Source organism: Aethalodelphis obliquidens, unplaced genomic scaffold (assembly GCF_003676395.1).
Source record: "Aethalodelphis obliquidens isolate GAN/ISIS:26980383/991018 unplaced genomic scaffold, ASM367639v1 scaffold6, whole genome shotgun sequence".
In the NCBI taxonomy this organism is placed as follows: Eukaryota; Metazoa; Chordata; class Mammalia; order Artiodactyla; family Delphinidae; genus Aethalodelphis; species Aethalodelphis obliquidens.
The window spans coordinates 50,207,768-50,233,088 of NW_020837950.1; the positions used below are offsets into that span (position 1 = coordinate 50,207,768).

Here is a 25,321-nt window from a genome sequence, read left to right on the forward strand (position 1 = left end):
ATCCTCCCGGACTGGGGCACGAACCCATGTCTTCTGCATCGGCAGGCGGACTCTCAACCACTGCGCCACCAGGGAAGCCCTATTTAGTTTTTAATTTGGATTTATATTTGAATATAAATATGGCTGATGTCAAGGAATAGTAGTTGGAAAAGAGAATGATTACACATATTAGGAAGCTGTGACTTCAGAAGCATTTAAATGCTCCCTTCTCCCCCCACCCCCCGATATAATCGTTTTATAGCGATTAGCCAGAAGCACAGGCTGAGTTCTTTTCCCTCTTACCAAAGTTCTCTGGTTCAGAATGTCTCCTCTTCCATCTCTTCTGGGCAGGGCAGTAGGAGTAGGAATAGGAATAAGAATAGATTTCAAGAAATCTCTTCAAAGAAAGGAAATCAATGGGTTAGGAAAGAATATTATTAATAAGAAGTGATGCCTGACTCTTATTTGCCAGTTTTAAATAATTCTTGAGAGCGTTGAGAGGTGATTGTTATTTTGACTAGCATATGCTTTAGAGTATACTTTTTGTTCACATTTCTAAACAATGCTAAATATGCAGAAACAAGGGCCTCTGGCTGTCCTGCTCCCTCTTTTGCTCTCTCACTGTTTCATTTGTCTGCCTTTCTGGAGATAATGTCCTTGCCTTTGGTGGGGAGTTCAGAAGAGAAATCCCAGTGAATGGCTTGCAAATTGTCAGTAGGAATGTGGGTAGAGGTGTGTTTGGGGGGCTGGGGGAGGGTGGTAGAGTCTGCCCATCAGTAGAGTAGGATCTAGTCATTTTATTCAGATCGTCCTGTATAGTAGTTGTCCAGCCTCTGTACAAGCCCAACTGCTTTATGCTTTCTCATCATTATTTTTACCAGTAAAAGTAATTTAGCTTATCATTTTGATACTACATAAATGCAGTACTACTCTTATTCCTACTCTGCTCACAAGGCATGGAAGGGGAGACACTTTGAACCAGACATGTTGAATTCCTGGAGGTTTGTCTAGTGAGCATCTGTAACATATAAGGATTAATCCAGGGACTTCCCTGGTGGCACAGCGGTTAAGAATCCGCCTGCCAATGCAGGGGACGTGGGTTGGATCCCTGATCCGGGAAGATCCCACATGCCACGGAGTATCTAAGCCCGTGCACTATAACTACTGAGCCTGCTCTCTAGAGCCCGTGAGCCACAACTACTGAGACTGTGCTCTAGAGCCCGCAGGCCACAACTACTGAGCCCATGTGCCACAACTACTGAAGCCCGCGAGCCTAGAGCACATGCTCCGCAACGAGAGAAGCCACTGCAATGAGAAGCCCGCACACCGCAACAAAGAGTAGCCCCCACTCGCCACAACTAGAGAAAGCCTGTGTGCAGCAACAAAGACCCAACACAGCCAAAAAAAAAAAAAATGAAAGAATTAATCCAACCATTCGTTCACAGGCAGCCTATTATATGATAGAAGTCTTCTGCCATAGAGCCAAAATACACGGTGACTTTTCAAATTTAGTATAAAATTGAAAGGTTTTTATGTATAAAAGTGTAAGAAGGTCATTAGTAAGGCTTTTCAAAGACTGCTGATTTGCTTTGTGGATCCCAGAATTCAAGAAAAAGCCTGTTATCTGGCATGTGGCGGTGGCAACTTGGGAGAGTCTTTATGTGGTATAGATAAGAGATACTGGATTAGGACCCAGGAGACCTGAGTGCTAGTTCCGACTCTGCCAATGAGTAACTATGAACTAGCCAAATGATGCTTGGCAACCACCCGCTGGAGACCTTGTCCCTTTCTCTACGAATGAGAGGGCTTGGACTCAGTTATCTTTAGCTTTTAAATTGGGACTGATTTATTGCATAAAATATGAAAATACATATTTTAACATATAGTTGGCATCATTTCATAACAAGCATATTAATATTATGTTTGCAAGACTGTTAACAATGGCAGTGATATACAAAATACTTCCTTAGACTTGCCTCATTGTGTTGACTATCAAGTCTAATCCTAGATGCTTAGAAGCCACAAAACTACATTTTTACTTGTTTGTAAGGGAGTATCAGAGAAATGCATTCTCAGCCTACCAAAATCTTCCTCTTCTGGAGAACAATATGAGGTTGCTGTTTTATCTGATCCTCCATAACAACCTTCTCTTTGTGATTTGACTAGCGTTTTATGAGACAGCAGTGGGGAAGTTTGCTATTTGTTCACTCTACAGGACTTGCAAGGAAGTGAATAGGGAAATATCCAGAATTATTTTAAGTTTGTTTTTTGGTTATATTTGGCCAGACATTTTGGGTCCCAAAACATGTTTAAGTTATCACATGGGGATTTATTTTGTGACTCTTATAATGTTAATGTAGATAATGTTAAAAATTCGCTTAAACTAGTGATATTAAACAAAGGATATTATTAATAATAAGAGAAACAATCCCATGATCTTTTGTGATCCTAGTACATTTTCGAAGCCTTAAGATTCTCTAAGAAATGGTGTATTGAAAAGCTGTTTCCCACACATGTGATTTTGTCCCATTGTGGGAGAAGATAATTTGATCTGCATTTCCTCCACATTCATTATGGTATTCTGCTAATTAAATCCCAATGAAAGAGTTATAAAAAGTCCTAATGAAACATTTTAAAACATTAATCAAACATCAGTTTTTTTTTAAGAAAGCATATACCTATGAGAACCTAAAGCCTCATACAAACTCAGTTGTACGATTTATGAAAATTTTCTCATTTGTTTAAGGATGAGATCAGAATCAAAACAAAGAATTTCCTTATTGTTTGCTGAATGTTGATCACATGATGCAGAAGCATGGAGATAACTGGTACCAAGCTGGTCTTAAGGAGGTGCAGAAAAAGAAATCCACACTGTATCTGTGGATATGGGTATCTATAAAATTGTGGTTTTTAAAATTGCAAACTTTTTTCTCTATCAGTGATTCTCAAAATGGTCCCTGGACCAGCAGCATCAGCATCCCTTGGGAATTTGTTAGATATGCAGATTCTTGGACCCCTCCCAGATCTACAGAATCAGAAACTGAGGACAGGCCTAAAAGTCTGTTATAACAAACTCTTCAGGTGATTCTGATGCATACTAAAGTTTGAGAACCACTGATCTATGATACTAAATATAACGAGTTCCAGTTTTCTCATGTGATGAAAAAATTTCTAATCATTTTAGGGCCAAAAGAAAAATCTAGTATAAATTTCAAAATGTTTTCCTGGTTAACACTTTTCCTGGTTAGTTTTTATAACCTAAATTCATGATACTGTATATTATTTACTAATTGGTTGTTTAGGGGTATTCAAGTATTCTTAGTTTTGCCAACACACACACACACACACACAAGCTCCTCAATTTATTAAAAGACAACAAAGTGGGTTGGATTAGTTTACTTTTGTGTATTTTGCTATGACTTTGTGAAAGTGTAGCTCACTGGTTCTCAATATCATAATCCCTTGGGGAGCATCAAAAAGAAAACAAAAAACTCTAAGACCTAGGTAGGCCTCACCTCCAGAAATTCTGATTTTTAATTGATCTAGGTTGGGAGCGGCAGGTTTTCAGGCGTCTCTAGTTTTCACGGGCTCCCCAGATGATTATAATGAGCAGTCAGAGTTGAGAGCCACTGGAGTGGAGCTGTTTGTTGGAAGATTGGCTCACCTACCAGATATCAGTTCCTTAAAAAAATTGCATATTAAGTCCATTAAGTCCTTTCGTTATTTTAAGCAAATTGTCTTTTGTTTATGTGTGATTGAAAAACAATTTGTTTTCCAGTAGGTTATTGGTATTGTTGACTGGTTGACCTCATTATTGATCATGTTTTATTACTCTTCGTTCTACCTCTCGGCTTGACTCTAAATCTTTGCTTACTCACAGTGCGGTGTGCACACCTACAGCGTCTCGTGTCACCAGAGAGCTCGTCAGAAAGAAATCATTTGGGGCCCCATACCAGACATACTGAATCAGAATTGCATTTTAAAAGCATCCCTATGAAATGTGTCTTCACAGTAAAGATTCTCTAGAACATAAAGTTTAAAATCAGGGTGAATTTCATTTTTCTTCATTTTTTTTCCTCAGCATCCATTGATCTGGTCTTAACTACTTTTGTGAGCCAAATCATATCAGTCTCATTAAACTTATTCTTAATCCCATTTTTCAGTAAGCTTTAGAATTGTAAGCGATGTTCCAGACCATCTAATTTAATATCTTCACCTGGCAGGTGAAGCAAATTAGGTGCAGAGAAATTAAATAACTTGGCCTAAATTACAAAGGCTGTGGATTTGGGCGTCCATAGATGCATGCCATATATATATTTATTTTTTTCCTTTAATTATAGGGACTTCATGATAGGGTCACTTAAAATGATTTTATTATCATAATATAAACAACTTGAGATGTGAGCTACCTGAAAAGACAGTCTTAGGTTACCTAAATATGACACAGATCCAAAACACCAAAATTTTAAATACACGTTGACATTGATTTAAATTATCCAAAGGGACATTGCTAATACTTTACTAATACACTAATATTTCAAATTCTCTTATAATTTGTATAATTTAGTGATAATGGTAAAGTAGAATATGTGATATTAAACTGAATGAAAATTGAAAGGTACCGCATGTCTTTATAAATTACTAAAACTGTATTCACACGCTCCTGAGAGATTGCAGGCACTTTGTCACAGGACATTTAAAAATACTTGGGGAGTGTTTATTTGTTTATTTTGGGTTTCTCGGGATCTGTGGTTGGGCATTGTCATTTTCTGAAGCCCCAGGACAGTTGAGCTTTATCAGGTCTTTAAATTTCAGATCCACACGTCCACTGCATCACTTGTATTTCTCTTATTGCACATAAGGATTAAGTATGAGATCCCTGTCTCTCAATCTGGTGGTTGAATTGCATCAAGATCTCCAGCTGCTTCTTACAATTGCAGGTTTGGGGATTTGTCCCCAGACTTCATAATAGCCTGTGTGTTGAAAAGACCCTGGAATCTGCATTTTTAGTTAGCACCGTGGGTGTTTCTTTTGGATGTGAACATTTCAGAATCGTTTCATTAGGCGATTAAATTTGTGTTTAATATAGTTAAATTTAATCGCCATCATTGAGCATTAATTGGATACATATAATTTACTGAGTACTGAGTGCAATGTCGGTTGGTATCCATATGATCCTATTTTTCTTTTCTCTCTTATTTTCTTGTTTTTTATCTTACCTTCCCACCTGATGATTTCAGAGAAGGATCCCAAGTGGGCCTGGGCCAGCTATCACTGTTAAGCGAATAGCATCGAGTTTCTCATTACAGCTTCACTGCCTGTACTATAGATGTCTGGGAAGAGGTAATTGCAGATACTGGCAGTGTAGACAAGTGGTAAGTACAGCTAACCTGGAGTGTTACAACAGCAACAGCAACAGTAAATGACAACAAAAACATTCCCTACAACTTCTCCTTCAAAAGGAGGCTTTTCCTGTACCCCTTGGCACTCATCAGAGGACCAAGTGCAGAAATGAATTTTTTGAACTTTATTGCTAATGGTTTATTTCCTTCAGTAGTTTGCATTTCTCTTAAGCTGTGCACTTCCAAACAAATAAACGTCTTGAATTTTTCTGAATGAATCAAAACCATTAATTTAATAAAGTGGCAAATTTTGAAAATCTGTTCTCTCTTTTTATTAACTGCCAATAGCCAACCGAATGTAGGGTTTTTACCCAGATTGCCCTCTTGATTAATTAAAGGTGCCAGACCACAGCTTTTTTTTTTGGTGGGAATCATTAGCCGATAGCAGGTGGTCTTAATTTCCTGAATTATCTCTCCCCATCACCCACCCCAAGTCAAGGTGTTCCCACTTCACAGTGTGATTTTAGGGGACTCCTTGCTTTCATAGTTTAATTGCAAATAGATGGTCATAATTAACTTCAGAACACAAGATATTGTTTACTTATGAAAGATGAATGTTTAAACCTGGGCCGTTTAACAACTCTGTAGCAATAAAGCTGAGTTTTCCCCCAGTTTGACCACAGTTACAATGTTTTTTCAGCTTTGTTTTCTTCCTCTCTTTGCATGGTGGGATGAAAGTGGATTAAAAATGGATATGAAGCTCTGCAATATACTAGATAATTTCTTATCTCAGTCTTACTCTCAATCATATTCTCATCTATAAATGGGAACAACTATTTTTGTCTCTATCTCAGTATAAAATGAGATAATACTCATAAAGTCTGTGACGCAGGGAAGGTACATTGTACAGCTCTTTTTACAAGCTGCTGTTTATTGGTAGTTTTATGTTAGGATATAGATTTCAAGCTATGGGGTGACCAGCTCCTTCTGGTTTGCCCAAGACGTTCCCAGTTTTAGTGCTGAAACTCTGCATCCTGGAAATGCTGTCAGTTCTAGGATGGTTGATCACCCTAGTGCTGGAAACTGTCAAAATAACAATGACTCTAAGAAGGTAGTTGAGTTGTCTCGCAGATGATGGTTACAATGGGCAGAAGCAGGCAGAGCTGATACTCTGGTTCCACAGTGTCAGGTGTCTTTGTTGTTACACCTTTCCTGGTTTGTACTTCTGTCTCGTGGTCCAGGATGTTAATCATTATTACGTCCTCATTCCAGCCAGCAGGAAGGTGAAAAGGGAAATCTCTAGGTGTATAAATTAGAATTGCAAATATCACTATGCTTCCATCCCATGCCCATTTACTAGAACTTACTCATTGTGGCTAAAACTAGCCCCTAGAGAGGTTGGGAAATGTCCTTAGTCTTTTTGGCTATGAGCCAAGCTAAAGTAGAGGATTCCATTACTAGAAAAGAGAAGGAAAATGTATGCCACAGCTGTCTCTTACATGCCCATACATGGCATCCAACGAATTCCAGTTTCCTTTCATATTCTATTGTTATTTAATAAGTGGTAATTTTCTTGGCCATTCACAACATTGCTGTGAATGTGTAGGAAGTTAACAAATAAGACGAAAAAAGACCCGTAGACTTAAGGAAAAGCTGTAATGAATCTGTGCTTTAACTTGATAACTTTCTCCAACTGCAGTATCCATTACCCCAGAAATTTTCTCCATGATTGAGATGTGTAACTAACTCCAATGCCTCAAGCCAACCAAAGCTTTTGATTTAGAATTTTATTCAGAAGTAAAGCAATAGATATAATTATAAATTCATTCATTTAAAATTAAAGGACAAAAATGAGGCCATTAGTGGAGGTGCCTGGGGTCCAGCTACGTATCCTGGTTCAGAATCACAATCGCAGTCATTCATTCAGTAAATCTTTATTGAGCACTATGTGGTTAGGCAATGGGAATAAAACAGTCATCAACTTTTACTACAGTTTCTACCCTTTCGGAGCTTAAATTGTGCTGAGAAAAATAGATTTTTAAAATAAAATTTACATTTATTTAAAAATACTAGTAATGGTGCCCAATTAGTTTTTACTTTGCTGGATTTATTTTTATTTTACTAGATGGCATTTTCCAAGGCTTTACTTGTAGAAGGTGCTTTGAAGAGAGATGAAATTACTCAACAATATTTCATATAGTACCAAGGTCAACCTGTGGTGGCAGTTGTGACTGATACATTTTCTCTTATTGCAGTCCACATAATACTAAATGCCAAGGAAACTTAAAAGCACAAAGAAATTCCGTTGTTCAGCTTGCTAGACTACATAATCCGCTTTGAGGGCTAAGTCACTCACTTCATTTTTCTAAATAGCCCAATTCACCACGTACAGACATGATCTTAAATTTCCCATTAGCTCTTGTTTTTCCTTTAATGTGAAAACACTTTGATTACTTCTTGTTTAAAATGATAGACTGTGAATCGCTGAGCTGCTGGGATGGTAGGCTGTCAAAACCTAAGTTCTTTCCTTTGGTTTATGTGCTTGTCATTTTTTCTTCCTATATAGTTCATCCTCATGTATGCTCAATTCAGAGTTATTAACGATCCAACTTCAAATAGAAAAAAACAGAGAAATGATTCTTTCAAATGGTGGCCAAAGGTGATGCCCCCACTTTTTTTAAAAAAATAAGTAGATGGAAATAGTAAGGTTGCCAGAGGTCTAGTATGGTGTTAGGCTCTGGTGTTTGCGAAAATGGGAGCAATATGGATTCATGAAGTCTATTTCTCATCTTTAAAAATCTCAGTGGTATGTTGGGGTGTTCCTGTGTTAAATGTTAGCGTATGTGAACCATTGTTGCTTAGGAGCAGGAACAATATATAGCTAATCTGATTTGTTTCTGGTGCTCTTAAGGGTTTACAACAATTCTGGGGGGCCTTGGAGGGATAACTTTTGCAAGTGAGTGTTTTGCACATGCAACATTTAGGTACACCCCGATATCCATGTTGTTTTGCCCCAATTAATTCACTCTTCAATGTTGAATGGCTTCCATATGGTGAGGGGTGGGCACACTTACTAAACTTGGCATGGTTTCTTGTCTTGAATGCAGGCCTAGGAATAATTTTTATGTAAAGAAGAAAGGGCGGACTGATGTGCAAAATGAAATTTGTTTAGAGTCTTTGCATTGTGGATTTTCTTCAGTTTTCTGGCAGTGAGGTACCGTCAAGGAGCAGTAGCATCTCAGAAGCCAAGAGAGAATTTGGAGCAGGTAGGGGATCAGTAGTATTTAGGGTGGGAGAGAAGTCCAATCAGATAAGTGCCGGGAAAAAAAGGGCATTTGTGTGAAAGTTAGGAGATATTTAGTGCCCTCGGCAATGAGTGTGCAGGCCGAGTTGCGGAGCAGCCAATGGCAGGCTGTAATCATTTGGAGCGTAAGTAGGGCCCAGCAAGCAGAGACTGATGTTTTCCGACACTCGACTCCAAAGGGAGAGTGAGTGTAAGGCATGCTCAAGGGGCGTGTAAGTTGAAGGAATGTGTCATAAATATTATATATTTTTGGTAGAAAACTTCAGAGATCTGGAAATATATAAATAGGAAACTAAAACAATATCACTCAATCTGACAGTCGAAATTTACTATTGATAACTGTTTGATATTTACTTTGTTGTCATTATAATCATTTTATATACGCATATATCGAGTATATGTATGTAAAATTTTGTTTTCTTGCTTCCTTATTATGTTATAGGCATTTTCTCACAGTAAAACTGTTTTACAAATCATGGTTTTTGATGGTTCTATGGTTTTCCATTGTAAGATATACCATACTTTGATCAATCCTTTACTGCTGGATTCTTAGGAGTTTCTGCCTGTTTGCTGTCGGAAGTGAATGCAGGGAATGTCTTCGTACATACATGTTGGTAATTCTGATTCGGGATAGCTTCATAAATGTAAAATAATGTGCCAGTTGTTTTTCAGAACACTTGTGCCGATTTACATTTTCACCAACTGCGTAAGACTGCTATAGCCTTGGCAAGGACTGAGCCTTATCACTAAAAATCACATCCTTGCTGATTTCATGAAAGAAGAAATCTCGTTTGTTCATTTGTTCAGTCCTTGGACTAACTGGGAGGTTGAGTTCGGACTGCGTGTGGAGGGGTGACGTGCCCAGTGCCACCTGTAGGGTACACGGGTGAGGAGCCATCTGCCACCTCCCATACGCCAACATTAGGAGGGTTTTAGCCCGAGTTATCAGCTCTCACTGCTCGTTAGGCAGGTTATCCACTTTTTCTAGAGAACGGATCTTCATTTTTACTTCTGGGGGTAAATGCAGCAGCCCCTGCTTTGCCTCTTCGGGAGTGAAGGGGAGATGTGATGGATGGGAAGCGCATTCAGTCCCTCTTGAGAGAGCGCCTCCCCTTCATTTCTTGCTCTTCCCCCCCTGCGCTTGCTCTTCCAGTGTCCTCTCAAGCTCTCAGCCATTCTGGAAGCAGTTTTCATCCTTGCTGCAGGCTTTCCCTCTGTGTGTTCTGGGCCATGACTTCCTGCATTCTTTTCTCTCAACAAGCTATTTGTCAAATTTTTGACACAAACGGTGTCACAACTCCATTCCGCTGATGACTGTAGTTTTGCCCATACCTCACCTGCTCATGTCAATTCTCAGAGGTATTAGGTATTTATTCCCTTTTATATTCTTTACTTAACTCCAAAGGAGCTTTGGGAGGAAAGGAGTAGAAACACTTGGGTTCGGTCAGCCCTCTTGGACTGGAAACCTTTGCACTAGATGTTTTAAACATTCTAAAAATATTGAATGATTATGTAATAGAATCGAATAATAGTGATTTTTTTCCTTTGCTTTATGCTCAGAATTATCTTTCACTTTCCAGAGATCATTTAAAGCTCAACACTCTTAACGGCTTTATTAGAAAAAAAAATTTTGACATTATTCTGTCTGATTTACTTTGGGGAAACTCTAAGGTAAAAAATGTAGTGATTTTGTTTTGCAAATATAAAGCCAGTTTTTCACATTTCATATTGAGTGAGTTGTTCTTTCTTCGTTTACTTGTACTTCCTTCATCTCATATTATGTTCATATCAGGAAATTCTTACAGGCTGCCTACTGTGATCCATTGATTTGACTCAGGATTCTTGGGCTACTTCCGTAGTGTTTTTATTTTGTTTTTTTAATTGAAGTATAGTTGATTTACAATGTGTTAATTTCTGCTGTACAGCAAAGTGATTTAGTTCTCTCTTTCTCTCTTTCTATATATATATATATATATATATATGCACATCCTTTTTCATATTCTTTTCCATTATGATTTATCTCAGAATATTGAATATAGTTCTCTGTGCTATACAGTAGGACCTTCTTGTTTATGCATTCCATATATAATAGCTCGCATCTGCTAACTCCACCCTCCCACTCCATCCTTCCCCCACTCCCCCTCCTCCTTGGTAGCTGCAAGTCTGTTCTCTATGTCTGTGAATTTGTTTCTGTTTTGTAAATAGGTTCATTTGTGTCGTATTTTAGATTCCACATATAAGTGATATCATATGGTATTTGTCTTTCTCTTTTTGATTTACTTCACTTAGCGTGATGATCTCTAGTTGCATCCGTGTTTCTGCAAATGGCATTATTTCATTCTTTTTTATGGCTGACTAGTATTCCATTGTATATATGCACCACACATATACATAGAGTGTTTTAATTACAAAATGTATTTTAATGTTTACCTTTCTGTCCCAAGTCATTACTGTTTCTTTTTCAAAAGTGTATTCTCTCTTCTTGCCTATTCTAACCAAGAAACATGGCTATAGTTTGGACAAATTCTTAACAAAACAAAGCCATCCAGTGGAATTTTGAGAGGAATTTATTCAGTCCATTTATAATATGGGAAGGATTAGCTTTTTTAGAATATCGTATTCCATTATAGTATTTCTATACACTTAGTATTATTTCCATGTATATCTTCAGGGAAAGACTTGCCATACTTAGTATAGCCAAAATACATATATCCTTTTAAATTAATTTTAAAGGTATTTTATATACTTTATTGTTACTGTGAATGAGATCTTTTTTCATCACATATTATTTAAAAAAATACTTATCATTATTTTTATTAAGAAAAGAGTAACACGTGTCCAACGTAGAAAAAGTTAAATTACAATCCCTTACAATTCATACTATCCAGAAAAAAACCACTGCCCTTTGGTGTTTAGCATTCCTATGTATATATACGTATATATCTTTTACAGAGTGCTACATGCTATAAGCATGTTTAGTAACCTAATCTTGAATATCTTTCCATGCCATTAAATGTTCTTTCACAGGGTTGTTTCGGGGCTGCATTGTATGCATGAACGACAATTTATTTAACCAGTCTCCAGTTGTTGGGAATCTAACATATCTCGAAATGTTTGCAATTAGTAACAGTCTTCTCCTGCCCTAAATAATGGCTTCATGAAAATGCTTATAGAAGTTAAATGTCTATTATGTATATTGCAGGCTGTTTTTCTAGGATATCATGTTTCATTTAATTTTGTTTATAGTGCATTTAATACATCCACATCCTTTTTTTTATCATCTAGTTTATTTTCTTTTCATTATTTTATTTCAGGTTGCTTTAAAATTTTTTCTTAAACTAGTAAACTTTACTTTTTAGAGCAGTTCTAAGTTCACAGCAAAATTGAGCAGAAAATACATAGAGTTTCCATATCCTCCCTCCCCCTGCACATGCACACCTCCCTCTGCTATCAACATCTTGCACCACAGGTACATTTGTTTTGATCAGTGAATGTTGCCACATCGTTATCTCCCGAAGTCCATACTTTACAGGGTTCATTCTTGGTGTTGTGTAGTCTGTGGGTTTGGGTAAATGTATAATGACATGTATCCACCATTGTAACATCTCACAGAACAGTTTCACTACTCTAAAAATCCTCTGTGCCTCCACGTGTTCATCCCTCCCTTCCTTGCAGCCCTTGGCAACCACCAATCTCTTTAGAGATTGCCTGAATCTCCACAGAGATTTGCCTTTGCCAGAAGCTTATGTAATTGGAATCATACAGTATGTAGGCTTTTCAGATTGGCTTCTGTCATTTAATAAATATACATTTTAATTTCCTCCCTGCCTTTCCATGGCTTGGTAGCTTATTTCTTTTTAGTGTTGAGTAATATTCCATTATATAGGTGAACCACAGTTTATTTATTCACTTAACCTAAGGTGGTGTACTTGGTTACTCCCAAGTTCTGGCAATTGTAAATAAAGCTGTTATAAACGTTCCTGTGTAGGTTTTTGTGCAGACATCTGTTTTCATCTCCTTTGTGTAAATACCAAGGAGCACAATTGCTGGATCGTATGGTAAGAGTATGTTTAGTTTTGTAAGAAACCGCCAATTTGTCTTCCAAAGACTGTTTTGCATCCCCACCAGCAATGTATGAAAGTTCCTGTTGTTCCACATCCTCTCCAGTATTTGGTGTTGTCAGTGGATTTTGACCATTTTAATAGATGTGTAGTGGTTTCCCATTATGTTTTAATTTGCATTTTCCTAATGACATATGATATGGAACATCTTCTCTTACGTTTATTTGCCATATGTATTTTCTTTGGTGAGGTGTCTATTGAGGTCTTTGGCCCCTTTTTAAGTCAGGTTGCTTGTTTTCTTATTGTTGAGTTTTAAGAGTTCCTTCCTTACGTATCTTGGATAACAGTCCTTTTATCAAATATGTCTTTTGCAAATATTTCTCCCAGTCTATTGCTTATCTTCTCATTCTCTTGACCTTATCTTTCTCAGAGGAGAAATTTTAATATTAATGAAGTCCAGCTTATCAATAGACACATTCTGATACTTCTGGACTAGCAAGTATCTCACCGTTTGTTGGTAGTTGCGTTAGTCATTCTGTTATCCATGAAAGAGATAGTTCTGAGGTTAAAGTGCTGTTGTAATCCTTCATAATGAACTTTGTATTTGAACAGCGAATAACACGCTTGTGCAAATGATGCTTCTTTGTTGGTGATGTCTTTTTTCATGAAGACATATGCAGGCCTAGTAGACATTATTTTTAGAAGATATTTTATCACATGAATATTGGTATTTCTGAATAGTTACTTTTAGAATTTTTATGTACAGAATCTATGTCCTTTTTCTAACCTTATTTTGGTACAGTAGCCACTAGTAGTAATTTAAAGTCAGTTCCTCAGTCACACTAATCATATTTTAGCTGCTCCCTAGAGGCTACCATATTGGACAGTAAGGAGATAGAACATTTTCATCATCACAGATCATTCTATTAGATAGTGCTGTTCTAGAATGTAAGCAATTGTGCATTAAATCGTCATTTTGTGCAATTTCTTTTTACTTTGCAGTAGGTACTAAAATAAAATAAAAAAGGGAAAAAAATAAGAAACATGGTAAAAGGATTTGTTTCCCTACTATTATTTTTTTGTTTTGTTTCTTAGTGATTTATGATAAAGTAATAGTTTTAACTGCAGCTGAAGGAACTGAGTCTGCTCAGCTAAATGCAAAACACAGTCAGCAGAGCAGTTGCCTACCATTGGTCCATCATCCTGTGTGTCTTCTTGGACATGCATGTAGTAACAGGCACTATTAATCACAGCAGTGGACAGTTCTGCTGTAATAGCTGTTTCTACATAAATCTCACTCCTAAAATTAATAACATGTCTACTTAAAATTCCTAATTTTTCCTCCTTGGCATGGGAAGGAGGCTACACCAGAGAGACACATTGGAGAGACAACACAGGAGAATAAAGACCAGGAAAGTTTTCTCCAAGATTGGTTGCTTAATTTTCTTCCTTCAGTGACCTTGTAATTATAGAATAAACTTACTTTATTGCTACATAAACAGTGTTTTCTCCAAATTTATTTTTTAAAGCCCTCACGTTAATTCAGGCAACATTTAGCATAGACTTTTATATGTTTATAAAGCATATTACTTCTGTTTACTCTTAATGATGTAGTATCATTTAGAAATGGTCTGAAAATTTCCTTGTAATGAGAGAGGGAAAAAGCACCTGGAAATATTTATTGTTTAATCTTGGTATTGGAAGAATCTATCATTGCCTGCTACTGATTTCTTCTTTTTTTTTTTTTTAGGTTGCTTGCAGTGTTTGAATGTTGAGAAGGTATAGTTGTTTAAACTGCATTTATGTGGTGGGAATTTGTACAAGTAGGATGATTAATATATGATAATGAGTAAAAATAGATATTGATTTGGTGATTGCATATAAATGTATTTTGAGTTGTTCCTTGAAGTAAAAGTGTCCAGTTCTCATGGGTGACTATTGTTCATGTCTTTCCCTATTTGGAGGCTAATTTAGAGTCTAAGAAAAAAATATTTTGGATAGGTAGGGGGAGTTTGCATACTCTATGGCCCCCATAGGTATTATTTCTAAAAAATGATAGAGGATGAATCTAACTATTGTATATACTCTATTAACACAAAAGCATAGAAGAAGCATTAGCCATCAAGGATACAGCCATCATCTGACTTGCCTTTTGCACCTGAGTTACAGGTACAACACAGGAAGTGTAGTCAAGGACATAGTCACTCATCAGTCACTTCTTTCACAAACATTTACTGAGATGCAGTTAACTTTCTTGAACTTTTCTATTAAAAGTTTCTCTTCTAGATAATGTCCTGAAATGAATCAGCAAATTGATATAAATTACATAAACAGAGTCTGCCAGGATGCTTAAGGGTATTTAGATAAAGGAGAAAGTCACATTCAAGGTCATTTTTTTCCTGTGGAAAAGTGTATTTTCTATAGAATTACTACTTGAAATAATTATTTTCTAAAACATAATCTTTTTTTGATATGCTTTAGTCATAACTGGGAAGGTTACTGCTGTGATAAAAAGCTTTAAAAAGAGACATACATGCTGATATACCTGGAAATAATAAGTCTTGGCTCTAATTCCTGGGATTAACATTGATGTTCAATTAAAAGATAAACAGATGTTTCATAGATACCTCATAGCTATTATTCAAAGAAGAGAGATCTTTTGTCATTCAATATTACAGGTTTCGTTTCAAATTAAAAAAAAAATTAGTTCTCCATTATTGATGCAATTGTGTGTTCCAAAACTGATACATTTTAAATATATTTCAGTCTATGCCAGTTTTGCTGTCAATTCTATACTTTGAAAAATACCTTTCAAAAATAAAGAGGCAACTAGAACAAACATTGGGATAATTTTTAAAAGTGATCCTTAGGCAAAGTACTAGATCATCAAATACTTTGAAAAAGTGTCTTTGTGGTTGTTTTGAATGATAAGGGCTGCATTCTGGTTTCAGTAGTTTTCTGGTTGTCATTTCAGCTATGAAGTCTTACACTCCGTATTTCATGCTCCTGTGGAGTGCTGTTGGGATAGCGAAGGCCGCCAAAATCATCATCGTGCCGCCAATTATGTTCGAAAGCCATATGTACATTTTCAAGACACTAGCCTCTGCCTTGCACGAGAGTGGGCACCACACAGTGTTCCTCCTCTCTGAAGGTAGAGACATCACGCCATCTAATCATTACAGCCTCCAGCGCTACCCAGGGATCTTTAACAGTACCACCTCGGATGCTTTCCTGCAGTCCAAAATGCGGAATATTTTCTCTGGGAGATTGACAGCAATCGAACTGTTTGACATACTGGATCACTATACCAAGAACTGTGATATGATGGTTGGCAACCGTGCCCTGATTCAGGGTCTAAAAAAGGAAAAGTTTGACCTGCTGCTGGTGGACCCTAATGACATGTGTGGATTTGTGATAGCTCATCTTTTAGGGGTTAAATATGCTGTATTTTCAACTGGCCTTTGGTATCCTGCCGAAGTGGGCGCTCCTGCCCCATTAGCTTACGTCCCGGAGTTTAACTCACTCCTCACAGACCACATGAACCTGCTGCAAAGGATGAAAAACACCGGCGTTTACCTCATTTCCAGATTAGGGGTCAGCTTTCTGGTTCTTCCCAAATATGAGAGGATAATGCAGAAGTACAACCTGCTGCCGGAGAAGTCCATGTATGACTTGGTCCATGGGTCCAGCCTGTGGATGCTGTGTACAGATGTAGCACTGGAGTTTCCGAGACCCACTCTGCCTAATGTTGTTTATGTAGGAGGGATCCTCACCAAACCAGCCAGCCCACTACCAGAAGTAAGGTTTGCTGAGCTCCTTGGGAATCTTTTCTAAATATAAATGTCAGTTTGTCAGCTTTGAGTTTTGAAGAGATAGAGCTGGGCATTGTCGGGTAACAAATGCTATTCTAAAAAGTGGTTAAGACACAGAGCCTACCAAGGTCCCTTTATCTGTGGGTGCCTCACTCCCGTGGAACGCATTCCTACGTCAGAGGAGCATTTCGGTAATCCCGAGAGGCCACTCTGCCATATGGTCAGTAGACTGGAAAGTAGATTTTTGATTAAGTTATCACTGTAGTATAACAGAGAATGTAGTTAGATAGTTCGTTTTAATGAGTGTGAGTGATTTTGCTTTTAATTAAACACAGAGATCCTTCTATCTCCCCCAGAAAGCACAAACACAGTTGTCTGCATCTAGGTTAGGTCCCGTGAACTCAAATAAGTAGGATGACGTGAATAGTGGTTCTTCTTTCAGCAGTCCTGACCACTAGAAAGTTTATGTCCAACATTGAAAATGAGGTAGTAACTTCCATTCGCCTAGGAAGCTAACTAATTTTAAGTCAGTAAGCAAATGTAACTGTTTAAAGAAATCATGCCCCATTGTGATTTCATTTCAAAGATGGAATTAATTATGTCTTAACAAAACCCTTCTACTCTGAGTCAAACCTGAATTCTTTTTGCTGGCTGAGGTGTCAGCACGTACCCTTGTGTTCTGTTCTCCATCCTAGTTTGTTTTTTTATTAGGTATCTCAAACTGGCAGGAGCCGTATTGCATATCGGTTGTTGTAGGGGATTTTCTAACCTCAGGTTGATGCTGGATTTAATCTCAACATCTAATGGCATTTACCAGAAGTGTAGGGCCTGTTCTATGATTTTTGCTATTGCAACCATTTCTACTCTTAAAATTCTTAAAGTAGCCACTCACAACAACTGTTAAATTGTTCATCCCTAACTCTGGTCACTACATTTAAGAAAAAATCTGCCAGGGCCTTGATGAAGAGTAAATCTAGTTTTTCTCCTATAGGTATCAGGTAAGCACAATCACTAGGCAGAATTTTCTCGTGGGGACATAAGGTGATTGGAATATACAGCCTGTAGACTTCTTTAACACCTCCATTAGAAGCATATTTAATAAATAATACTTTGATATATTTCATGTAACATGGAGAAATAGAACTTGCCAGATCTTTGGCCCATAAGCCCTAGATGCCGCTGGTAGAGGCTGTGAGAGTGAGCTCAGGCCTTCTCTCTGACACCAGCTGTGAAGGATAGGGGTTAGTCTCAGCATGTCTCAGCCATTTGTGAATTTACTTAAGCCCACTTCGAATCCCACATAGTCTCTGCCAGAGTCACTGTGTGATGTTTTATCCCTTTCCTAAAGGTAACTAAAATCAAACTTCAGAAGCAGCTTCCAAGAGACCTGGAAGCAAGTCTGTCTCTGCTTTAACTGAGTCGTTCGTAATGTCAGGCAGATCAGCCGTACTCCCTCAAATCTTCATCTTTTCCCAAACAGGGTACTGCCCTTCTGCTTGCTCCTTTGGGTTTTTGTTCGAATGCTATCTCCCTTCTTCAGGTTGAAGAAGGAACCAATGATAAGGAATCTTCTGATTGCCTTTTTTTTTCTTCCATCCCTGTACCTTTTTCTTGAGTTGTAGCAGCTTGAACTATATAAGTACAGAATACTATTGTATGCTTAGTCAAGTAGCATGGGTCTTTATGCCTGTTAGTTTCACTGTGGTAGTCCCCCCTTATCTGCAGCTTCAGTCATCCTCGGTCACCCACGGTCTGAAAATATTAAAATTCCATAAATAAGCAGTTCATAAGTTTTAAATTGCACATCATTTTGAGTAGCTTGATGAAATCTCACATAGCCTAGCTCTGTCCCGCCCAGAATACCCAGCCATCCACATGGTCTGCTCCTGACATCCAGCCGTTGCCATCGTAATGGCTCCATGATCCGGCATCGCTTGGAGCAGATGATCCTCCTTCTGATGTATCATCAGAAGGTCAACAGTAGCCTAACTCTGTGTCACGGTGCCTGCGTCATTCACCTCACTTCATCTGATCATGTAGGCATTTTATCATGCCTGCGTCATTCACCTCACTTCATCTGATCATGTAGGCATTTTATCATCTCGTGTCATCACAAGAAGGGTGAGTAGAGCACAATAAGATATTGAGAGAGAGAGAAACCACATTCACATAATTTCTATTACAGTATATTATGATCTGTTTTATATTAGTTACTGTTAATCTCCTATTGTGCCTAATTTATAAGTTAACCTTCATCATAGGTATGGATGTATAGGAAAGAAAAGGTATGTATAGGGTTCAGTACTATTCAAGATTTCAAGCACTCACTGGAGGTTTGGAACATATACTCTGTGGATAAGGGGGGGCTACTCTACCTTGTTTTACTTTAAAAGCATCTTTTGTGTGGTTTTTGGAGCCTCATATAAGGTTATTACCCAAAATGTTTTCCGATTTGCCATGATTTCTAGTTTGACGCTGGCTTGACCTACTTTGTGGGCTTTCCTGTTCTTTTTTCCTCTTTGGGCTTTTTGTAATGATTCTTTTGAAAACGTGCTCTTTATTTACAATTATTGCTTTAGCTGTGACAGTTAGTTAGGTGTCACACTCAGATACATACACATCTGGCATGTGCATGTGTTACGTATGTGGACCAGATAAGTATATTATTATCATGGAAAATCTGTTAGGTTGTAAGTGTGAAGGGCCTTTTTCACTTCAGTGTGCCATTTACAAAGTTCTTCAATAGGGAGTATTTTGAAGAATGATGTGTCTTATCCTTTCATATAGTCCTCACGCCAGTGAGGCTTTATATGTGTAGGAACACGTGTGTTCCTCACACCAGTGAGGCTTTATATGTGTAGGAACACGTGTGTTCCTCACGCCAGTGAGGCTTTATATGTGTAGGAACACGTGTGTTCCTCACACTAGTGAGGCTTTATATGTGTAGGAACACGTGTGTTCCTCACGCCAGTGAGGCTTTATATGTGTAGGAACACGTGTGTTCCTCACGCCAGTGAGGCTTTATATGTGTGGGAACACGTGTGTTCCTCACGCCAGTGAGGCTTTATATGTGTGGGAACACGTGTGTTCCTATTGCGATTTCTCTAGTAGATTTGTCCAATACAGTAAACTGTACCTCAGGTTTCTGAAAGTTAATGAGTTTCTCAAATGCCGGTATTACTTACAGGTCATGGTTGTGACACTAAAATAATAGAGCCCAGCAAGTGGCCTCCTAGAACACATGATTCACTAATAACAGCTTAATTGTTAACTGCCTTGGTATCTTACACTGGCAATGGATTAAATTTTCCAGATGTCTGGAAATGATTTGACAGTGGGATTTCATTTCACAACCTGGGATGAAAAGATAGAGAAAATGTCTAAAAGACATTTTCCAGGAGCTTTCATAATGTTTGAGCCCAAAGAAACTCTAGAGAGCATCTAGTTCAGCTCTATTTTTCCTCCTCAAAATACAAAAATTCGTTTGTCACACAGGAGATGAAAAGAATTGGAGTGTCTCGTCCAGGCCAGAGTTTGTGGCACAGCCAAGTGAATTGTTTTGCTATTAAACAAAGCCAAGTGGATTGTTTTGCCATTAGTTAGATATTTTGTCAAGCTGCCTGCATCTCTTGTCACTCATTTTACTCATTTACACATTTAGAGTGTATACAAAACTATGCAGAGACAATTTTGCTGATCTTTATTTGCTATCTCAGAGATTGTGAGGACTTAATATGAGAGTCACATTACACCATTTGGACTCTTCCTTGTGCTTTACAGATGTAATGATAGAAATCAGGCAGAATCCAAATGCTTTTGATTACAAAATGTTGCATTGGTATAGAGTGAAGAAATTGTCTGCCTTGATAATAGAATCATTTCTAAATGCATGTGCCTAACTTATCATACTATTTACTACCGGGCTGCCTACAGTAGGAGGCCTTAAAATGTCCTTAAAGGGAAGAGGTTTAGGTTGGATTATATCCATATAGTGGCTTATCTCTATCTTTACAGGGTGGTAGAGAACATGGAAACAAATTAAAAAAATAAAAAGCTGTACTTAGGTCAGGAAGGAGGTCTGTAAATAGATCCCTATTTGATAGGTCCTTCAAGTATTAAATGTGAATGAAATAATAACATCTTATAGAGGGTGACTGTAGCTTTTAGTGGTTTGATTAGGGGGTAATAACAATAATACTACCAAAGAACAGTACATTTACTTAGGGAGTCTTTTGATGATTAAAATTCATGTTTCAGGTGATAATTTTTAGATGATTTCCCATTGGTGGGAAGTGGTCTAGCCCTGTCAAGCAGTTGACCTCAGCCACTTTTCAGCTTCTATAGCCCTGAACCGTAATTGCACCTAATGGATTGTACCTTAATTATTGGTTTTTCACACGGCTTTCTCCCTAACTAGGGTGTGGATGCCATAAAGGGTGGACACCAAGGTGGGTAACCTCTGTACCCTGAGTGCCTGGAAAATGGTAGCCACTCAATGAATGTTTAAATGAATTGCATCAAAGAGAAATAGTTGCCCAAAAATAGGTGATTGAACTAGTACAACAGTGTTGTTAATATTATAACCATTATTTGTTTATTCCAAGTTATGTCCAGATGCCATTGCAGCCATTAAGTAACCAAACTTTCCAGGTTAAGTTATTTTAATAAATTAGAATAGCCACTTAATGATACTGATATTGAGAAAAGGAGATCATCATACATTACCCAACTGGTGAGCTAAATGGTCTCTACTATGTTCCAAACATACATGTGAACAGGGCTAGTAATGCAAGTCAGACCAGCTGTTGCTGTGTCAGAGATGATTTGGGGTGGTATGGCACTCATTTGGTGGACCTCAGAGGTGCTTTATGGCCAGGCTAGGAGTATGAAAGGCATTTTCATTTCACCATTTGTAGAGACATTCTTAATTTAGGGAAACACAGTCCTGGGGAAAGATACAGATAAGAGATAAACAGATAAGAAAGAGCAAGAGGCCAAGGACAGTGTCATGAGATACGCACTGTTTGTCATTTTGTAGTTTGCCTGAACTCCCTCACAGAGAAAGGTTTGGGGGTAAAAAAGGGACATTGTGCAATGGATTCATTAGATTAACCCACTTGTGAGCAGATCAGGTTATGAGAAGAAGAATAAAACCAAGAAGCGAGACAGTGGCTTTTTTATTTAGTTTTCATTGAGTCACCTAGAAGCCATTACTTATTATTACATATGGAAATGGAAAGCTGACCTCCCTAGGAGTGAATGGATGTCTAAGCTGAGTTATGGGACCAGAGTCCTTGGGGCTAACAGATTGATCCAGGGTTGCACAGCAGATGTGGAAAATTAAGGCCATTTTAATAGTATGTTGCATATAAGTTATCTCTTGAAATATAAAGCTAAAGATAAAATTATAACCATTGTATCATATTGATTAAAATGTCCCCTTTTAAATAAGTATCATTTAATCAAAATATATATCTTTTATAGTAAGTTCCTTATGTTGGATACCATCACTCACAAATAATTTTTTAGGATGTCTTCATCCATGCAGTACTACTGTGCTATATTGTTAGCTGTGCAGGGATCGGAAAATTGAGAACTCTAATATTTGGAAGAGATGAATGATTTAATTCCAATTACTGATTCTTAGCTTAAATATTCACCACAACATGATAGTTGGGCATAAATAATAGATTCCCTGTGGGAACTCAGTAATGTAAATGTTGTTGCAGATATTTCTTGCAAAGGTTTTGTAGGTTGATTATATATTTTTGTCTTTATTGTAGTAAGAAACCAGATTACCTGGCTAAGTGAATCTATCCAAGAAGTAAATCAGGCACTGTTGCAAACATCAATAAGTTACTGTTTAGTTCACTGATGGTGGTAATTTTCTAAGAAGCACTGTAGTTTTAAATAGCTTATCAGTTGCTTCTGTAAGCATCATAGGCTTAAAAGGGTTTCCTGATACATTAGGAGACCCGAATATAATTGAAATTGCAGAGTCTGACATGATTTTTAAACACCTTCCTCCCTCTGCTGTTAAGTGTTTAAGCTTTAAGATGCCCTGCAGAATTGTTTGTTTAGATATTAATTCAAATGCTCGCGATGTCAAAGGAAATATTTTTTAACTGATCATTTTCTACAAATGATAGTTCTCATAATTAAATTGCTTTTGGCACCAGTTTTTAGAATGATATTCTTCACAAATAATCTCATTCCAAGCCAAACAGTTAAATTGCTACTGTCAATGAGTTTGTCAGATCTATTCCTGAGTGCAGATTTTGACAGAGAGGATGGAGTGAGCACGAGCTTCTGAAGAAGCAGTGGCACTAGAGACAAGCTACCTATTTCATAGTTTGTTTACGGAATTTTTTATACCAACTTTCCAGGGGCTGCGGCAAAGTAGCAAAGTGGAAAAACATGGGCCTTTTCAGCCAAATGGTCCTGGCTTTTAGTCCTGGCCATCATAAGACTCTTTCGGACAAGGGAGGGAGTCAGCCTCGTTAAAACGAGGACAGCAGTGCTTACCTCGGAGCGTTTCCATAAATGAGCGCAATGGCAATAACTAGTGGTGGTAGTTGTTGCTCCTATTATTGTTGTGATAACTCGTTATTTAAGATGCGCTGTAGTTACTGAATCACTATCACTTGCTGTCGTCCACCTGGCAGATAGAAGAATGGTTTCAGAGGCGTAGGGAGTACGTGGAGGAAGTATCTATGGCGTCACGTCTACTCATTTTAGGGATTGGCACTTGGTACTTCTACTTCCATCTTGGGGATGTTTATTTCCCTTTCTTTCATTGTCTTTCTCACTGAAGTAGAATGAAAATGACAAGTGAGATAGGTGCCCCTTAGACCGTCTGAGTGTATTAAGAAATGAGAAGAAGCTGACAGGTATGTGTTGTAAGGGCAGGAGAATTAAGGAAGTAACCCTCTGGTACTTTCGAATGTTGGCATCTTCAGGTTCAGTGATCCTATCTGTGGTTTTTCAGTCCTTTAAACGGAGGAGCAGGGATTCTGCTCCTGTTCTGCCGCCTCCAGGCTTGTTCCTTCTCCTTCTGGGCTTCCCATTCCTGAGGGACCTTTGGGGAAGCTCCAGACAAGTAAATACCTGCCTTCTAGACAGAGATTCTACCCAGATTCTCCTCTACACTCAGGCCCTGCTGAATTAGATTATTAGATGAGGTAACCCATAACCCTCAAAAAAAAAAAAGTTTGAGATTTTCTTCTAAGATCTAGAGTGCAGACTGCAATCAACCTCGGTGTTTATCCTTACTTCTTCCTATATATATCTCTATAGCCTGCCCAAGTTGTAGCTTTTGTATACTGTAATTCCTTCACTCTCCGCAGTATTGTTTAGATCAGAATCTCATCACGTTCTTGTTAAAACATGGATTGTAGGGCCAGTTAGGAGATCTGGGATGGGTGTACTAATCTGTAACAAGTTCCTAGGTGATGTTGATGCTGCTGGTTTAAGGACTAACCACATTTACATTCAGACAATAAGTGTGAACTGTACATTTTAATTACATTATGTAATATATTTTGTATGAGAATCATTTTTTTCCAGATCATTATAGATTTTTTCTCTTCTAGAAAATTATTTTCAGTATAAATTGTACCACCAGAAATGTATATACATATCTAGATTTCCCTTGCTTTAGGAAGCAGATCTACATAGAACATCCATGTGCAGCCATGTTAATAATAGGTAAGGTCTTCAGTACTAAAGTCCTTTAATTTTTCTCCCTATTTTCCTTTATCTCTATCACTGTTTTTTTTTTAACATCTTTATTGCAGTATAATTGCTTTACATTGTTGTCTGAGTTGCTGCTGTATAACAAAGTGAATCAGCTATACATATACATACATCCCCATATCCCCTCCCTCTTGTGTCTCCCTCCCACCCTCCCTATCCCACCCCTCCAGGTGGTCACAGAGCACCGACCTGATCTCCCTGTGCTGTGAGGCTGCTTCCCACTAGCTACCTATTTTACATTTGGTAGTGTATATGTGTCCATGGCACTCTCTCACTTCATCCCAGTTTACCTTTCCCCCTCCCTGTGTCAAGTACATTCTCTATGTCTGCATCTTTATTCGTGTCCTGCGCTAGGTTCTTCAGAACCCTTTTTTTTTTTTTTTAGATTGCATATATATGTGTTAGCAGACGGTATTTGTTTTCCTCATTCTGACTTACTTCACTCTGTATGACAGACTCTAGGTCCATCCACCTCCCTACAAATAACTCAATTTCTTTCCTTTTTATGGCTGAGTAATATTCCATTGTATATATGTGCCACATCGTCTTTATCCATTCATCTGCCGATGGACACTTAGGTTGCTTCCATGTCCTGGCTATTGTAAATAGTGCTACAGTGAACATTGTTGTACATGACTTTTTGAATTATGGTTTTTCTCAGGGAATATTCCCAGTAGTGTGATTGCTGGGTCGTATGGTAGTTGTATTTGTAGGTCTTTTTTTTTTTTTTTTTCCTGTACGCGGGCCTCTCACTGTTGTGGCCTCTCCCGTTGTGGAGCACAGGCTCCGGACACGCGGGCTCAGTGGCCATGGCTCACGGGCCCAGCCACTCCACGGCATGTGGGATCTTCCTGGACCGGGGCACGAACCCGTGTCCCCTGCATCGGCAGGCGGACTCTCAACCAGTGCGCCACCAGGGAAGCCCTATTTTTAGTTTTTTGAGGAACCTCCATACTGTTCTCCATAGTGGCTGTATCAATTTACATTCCCACCAGCAGTGCAAGAGGGTTCCCTTTTCTCCACACCCTCTCCAGCATTTATTGTTTGTAGATTTTTTGATGATGGCAT

At 38.1% G+C, this 25,321-nt stretch overlaps 1 protein-coding gene across 4 annotated transcripts in view; it reads left to right on the forward strand.

Annotated features, from left to right (window-relative positions):
• UGT8 (UDP glycosyltransferase 8) overlaps window positions 1–25,321 on the forward strand; it is a 94,549-nt gene that overhangs the window by 17,311 nt on the left and 51,917 nt on the right. For 2 of the 4 annotated variants that reach the window (XM_027103588.1, XM_027103587.1), the window contains exons 2-3: window positions 14,437–14,465; window positions 15,661–16,484. In XM_027103588.1, coding sequence (XP_026959389.1) covers window positions 15,663–16,484 — 822 coding nt within the window. In that variant the 5' untranslated portion in view covers window positions 14,437–14,465; window positions 15,661–15,662. Of the gene's footprint in view, window positions 1–5,243; window positions 5,355–14,436; window positions 14,466–15,660; window positions 16,485–25,321 lie in introns of those variants that run through there. The other 2 variants (XM_027103589.1, XM_027103590.1) reach the window with 2 other exon arrangements.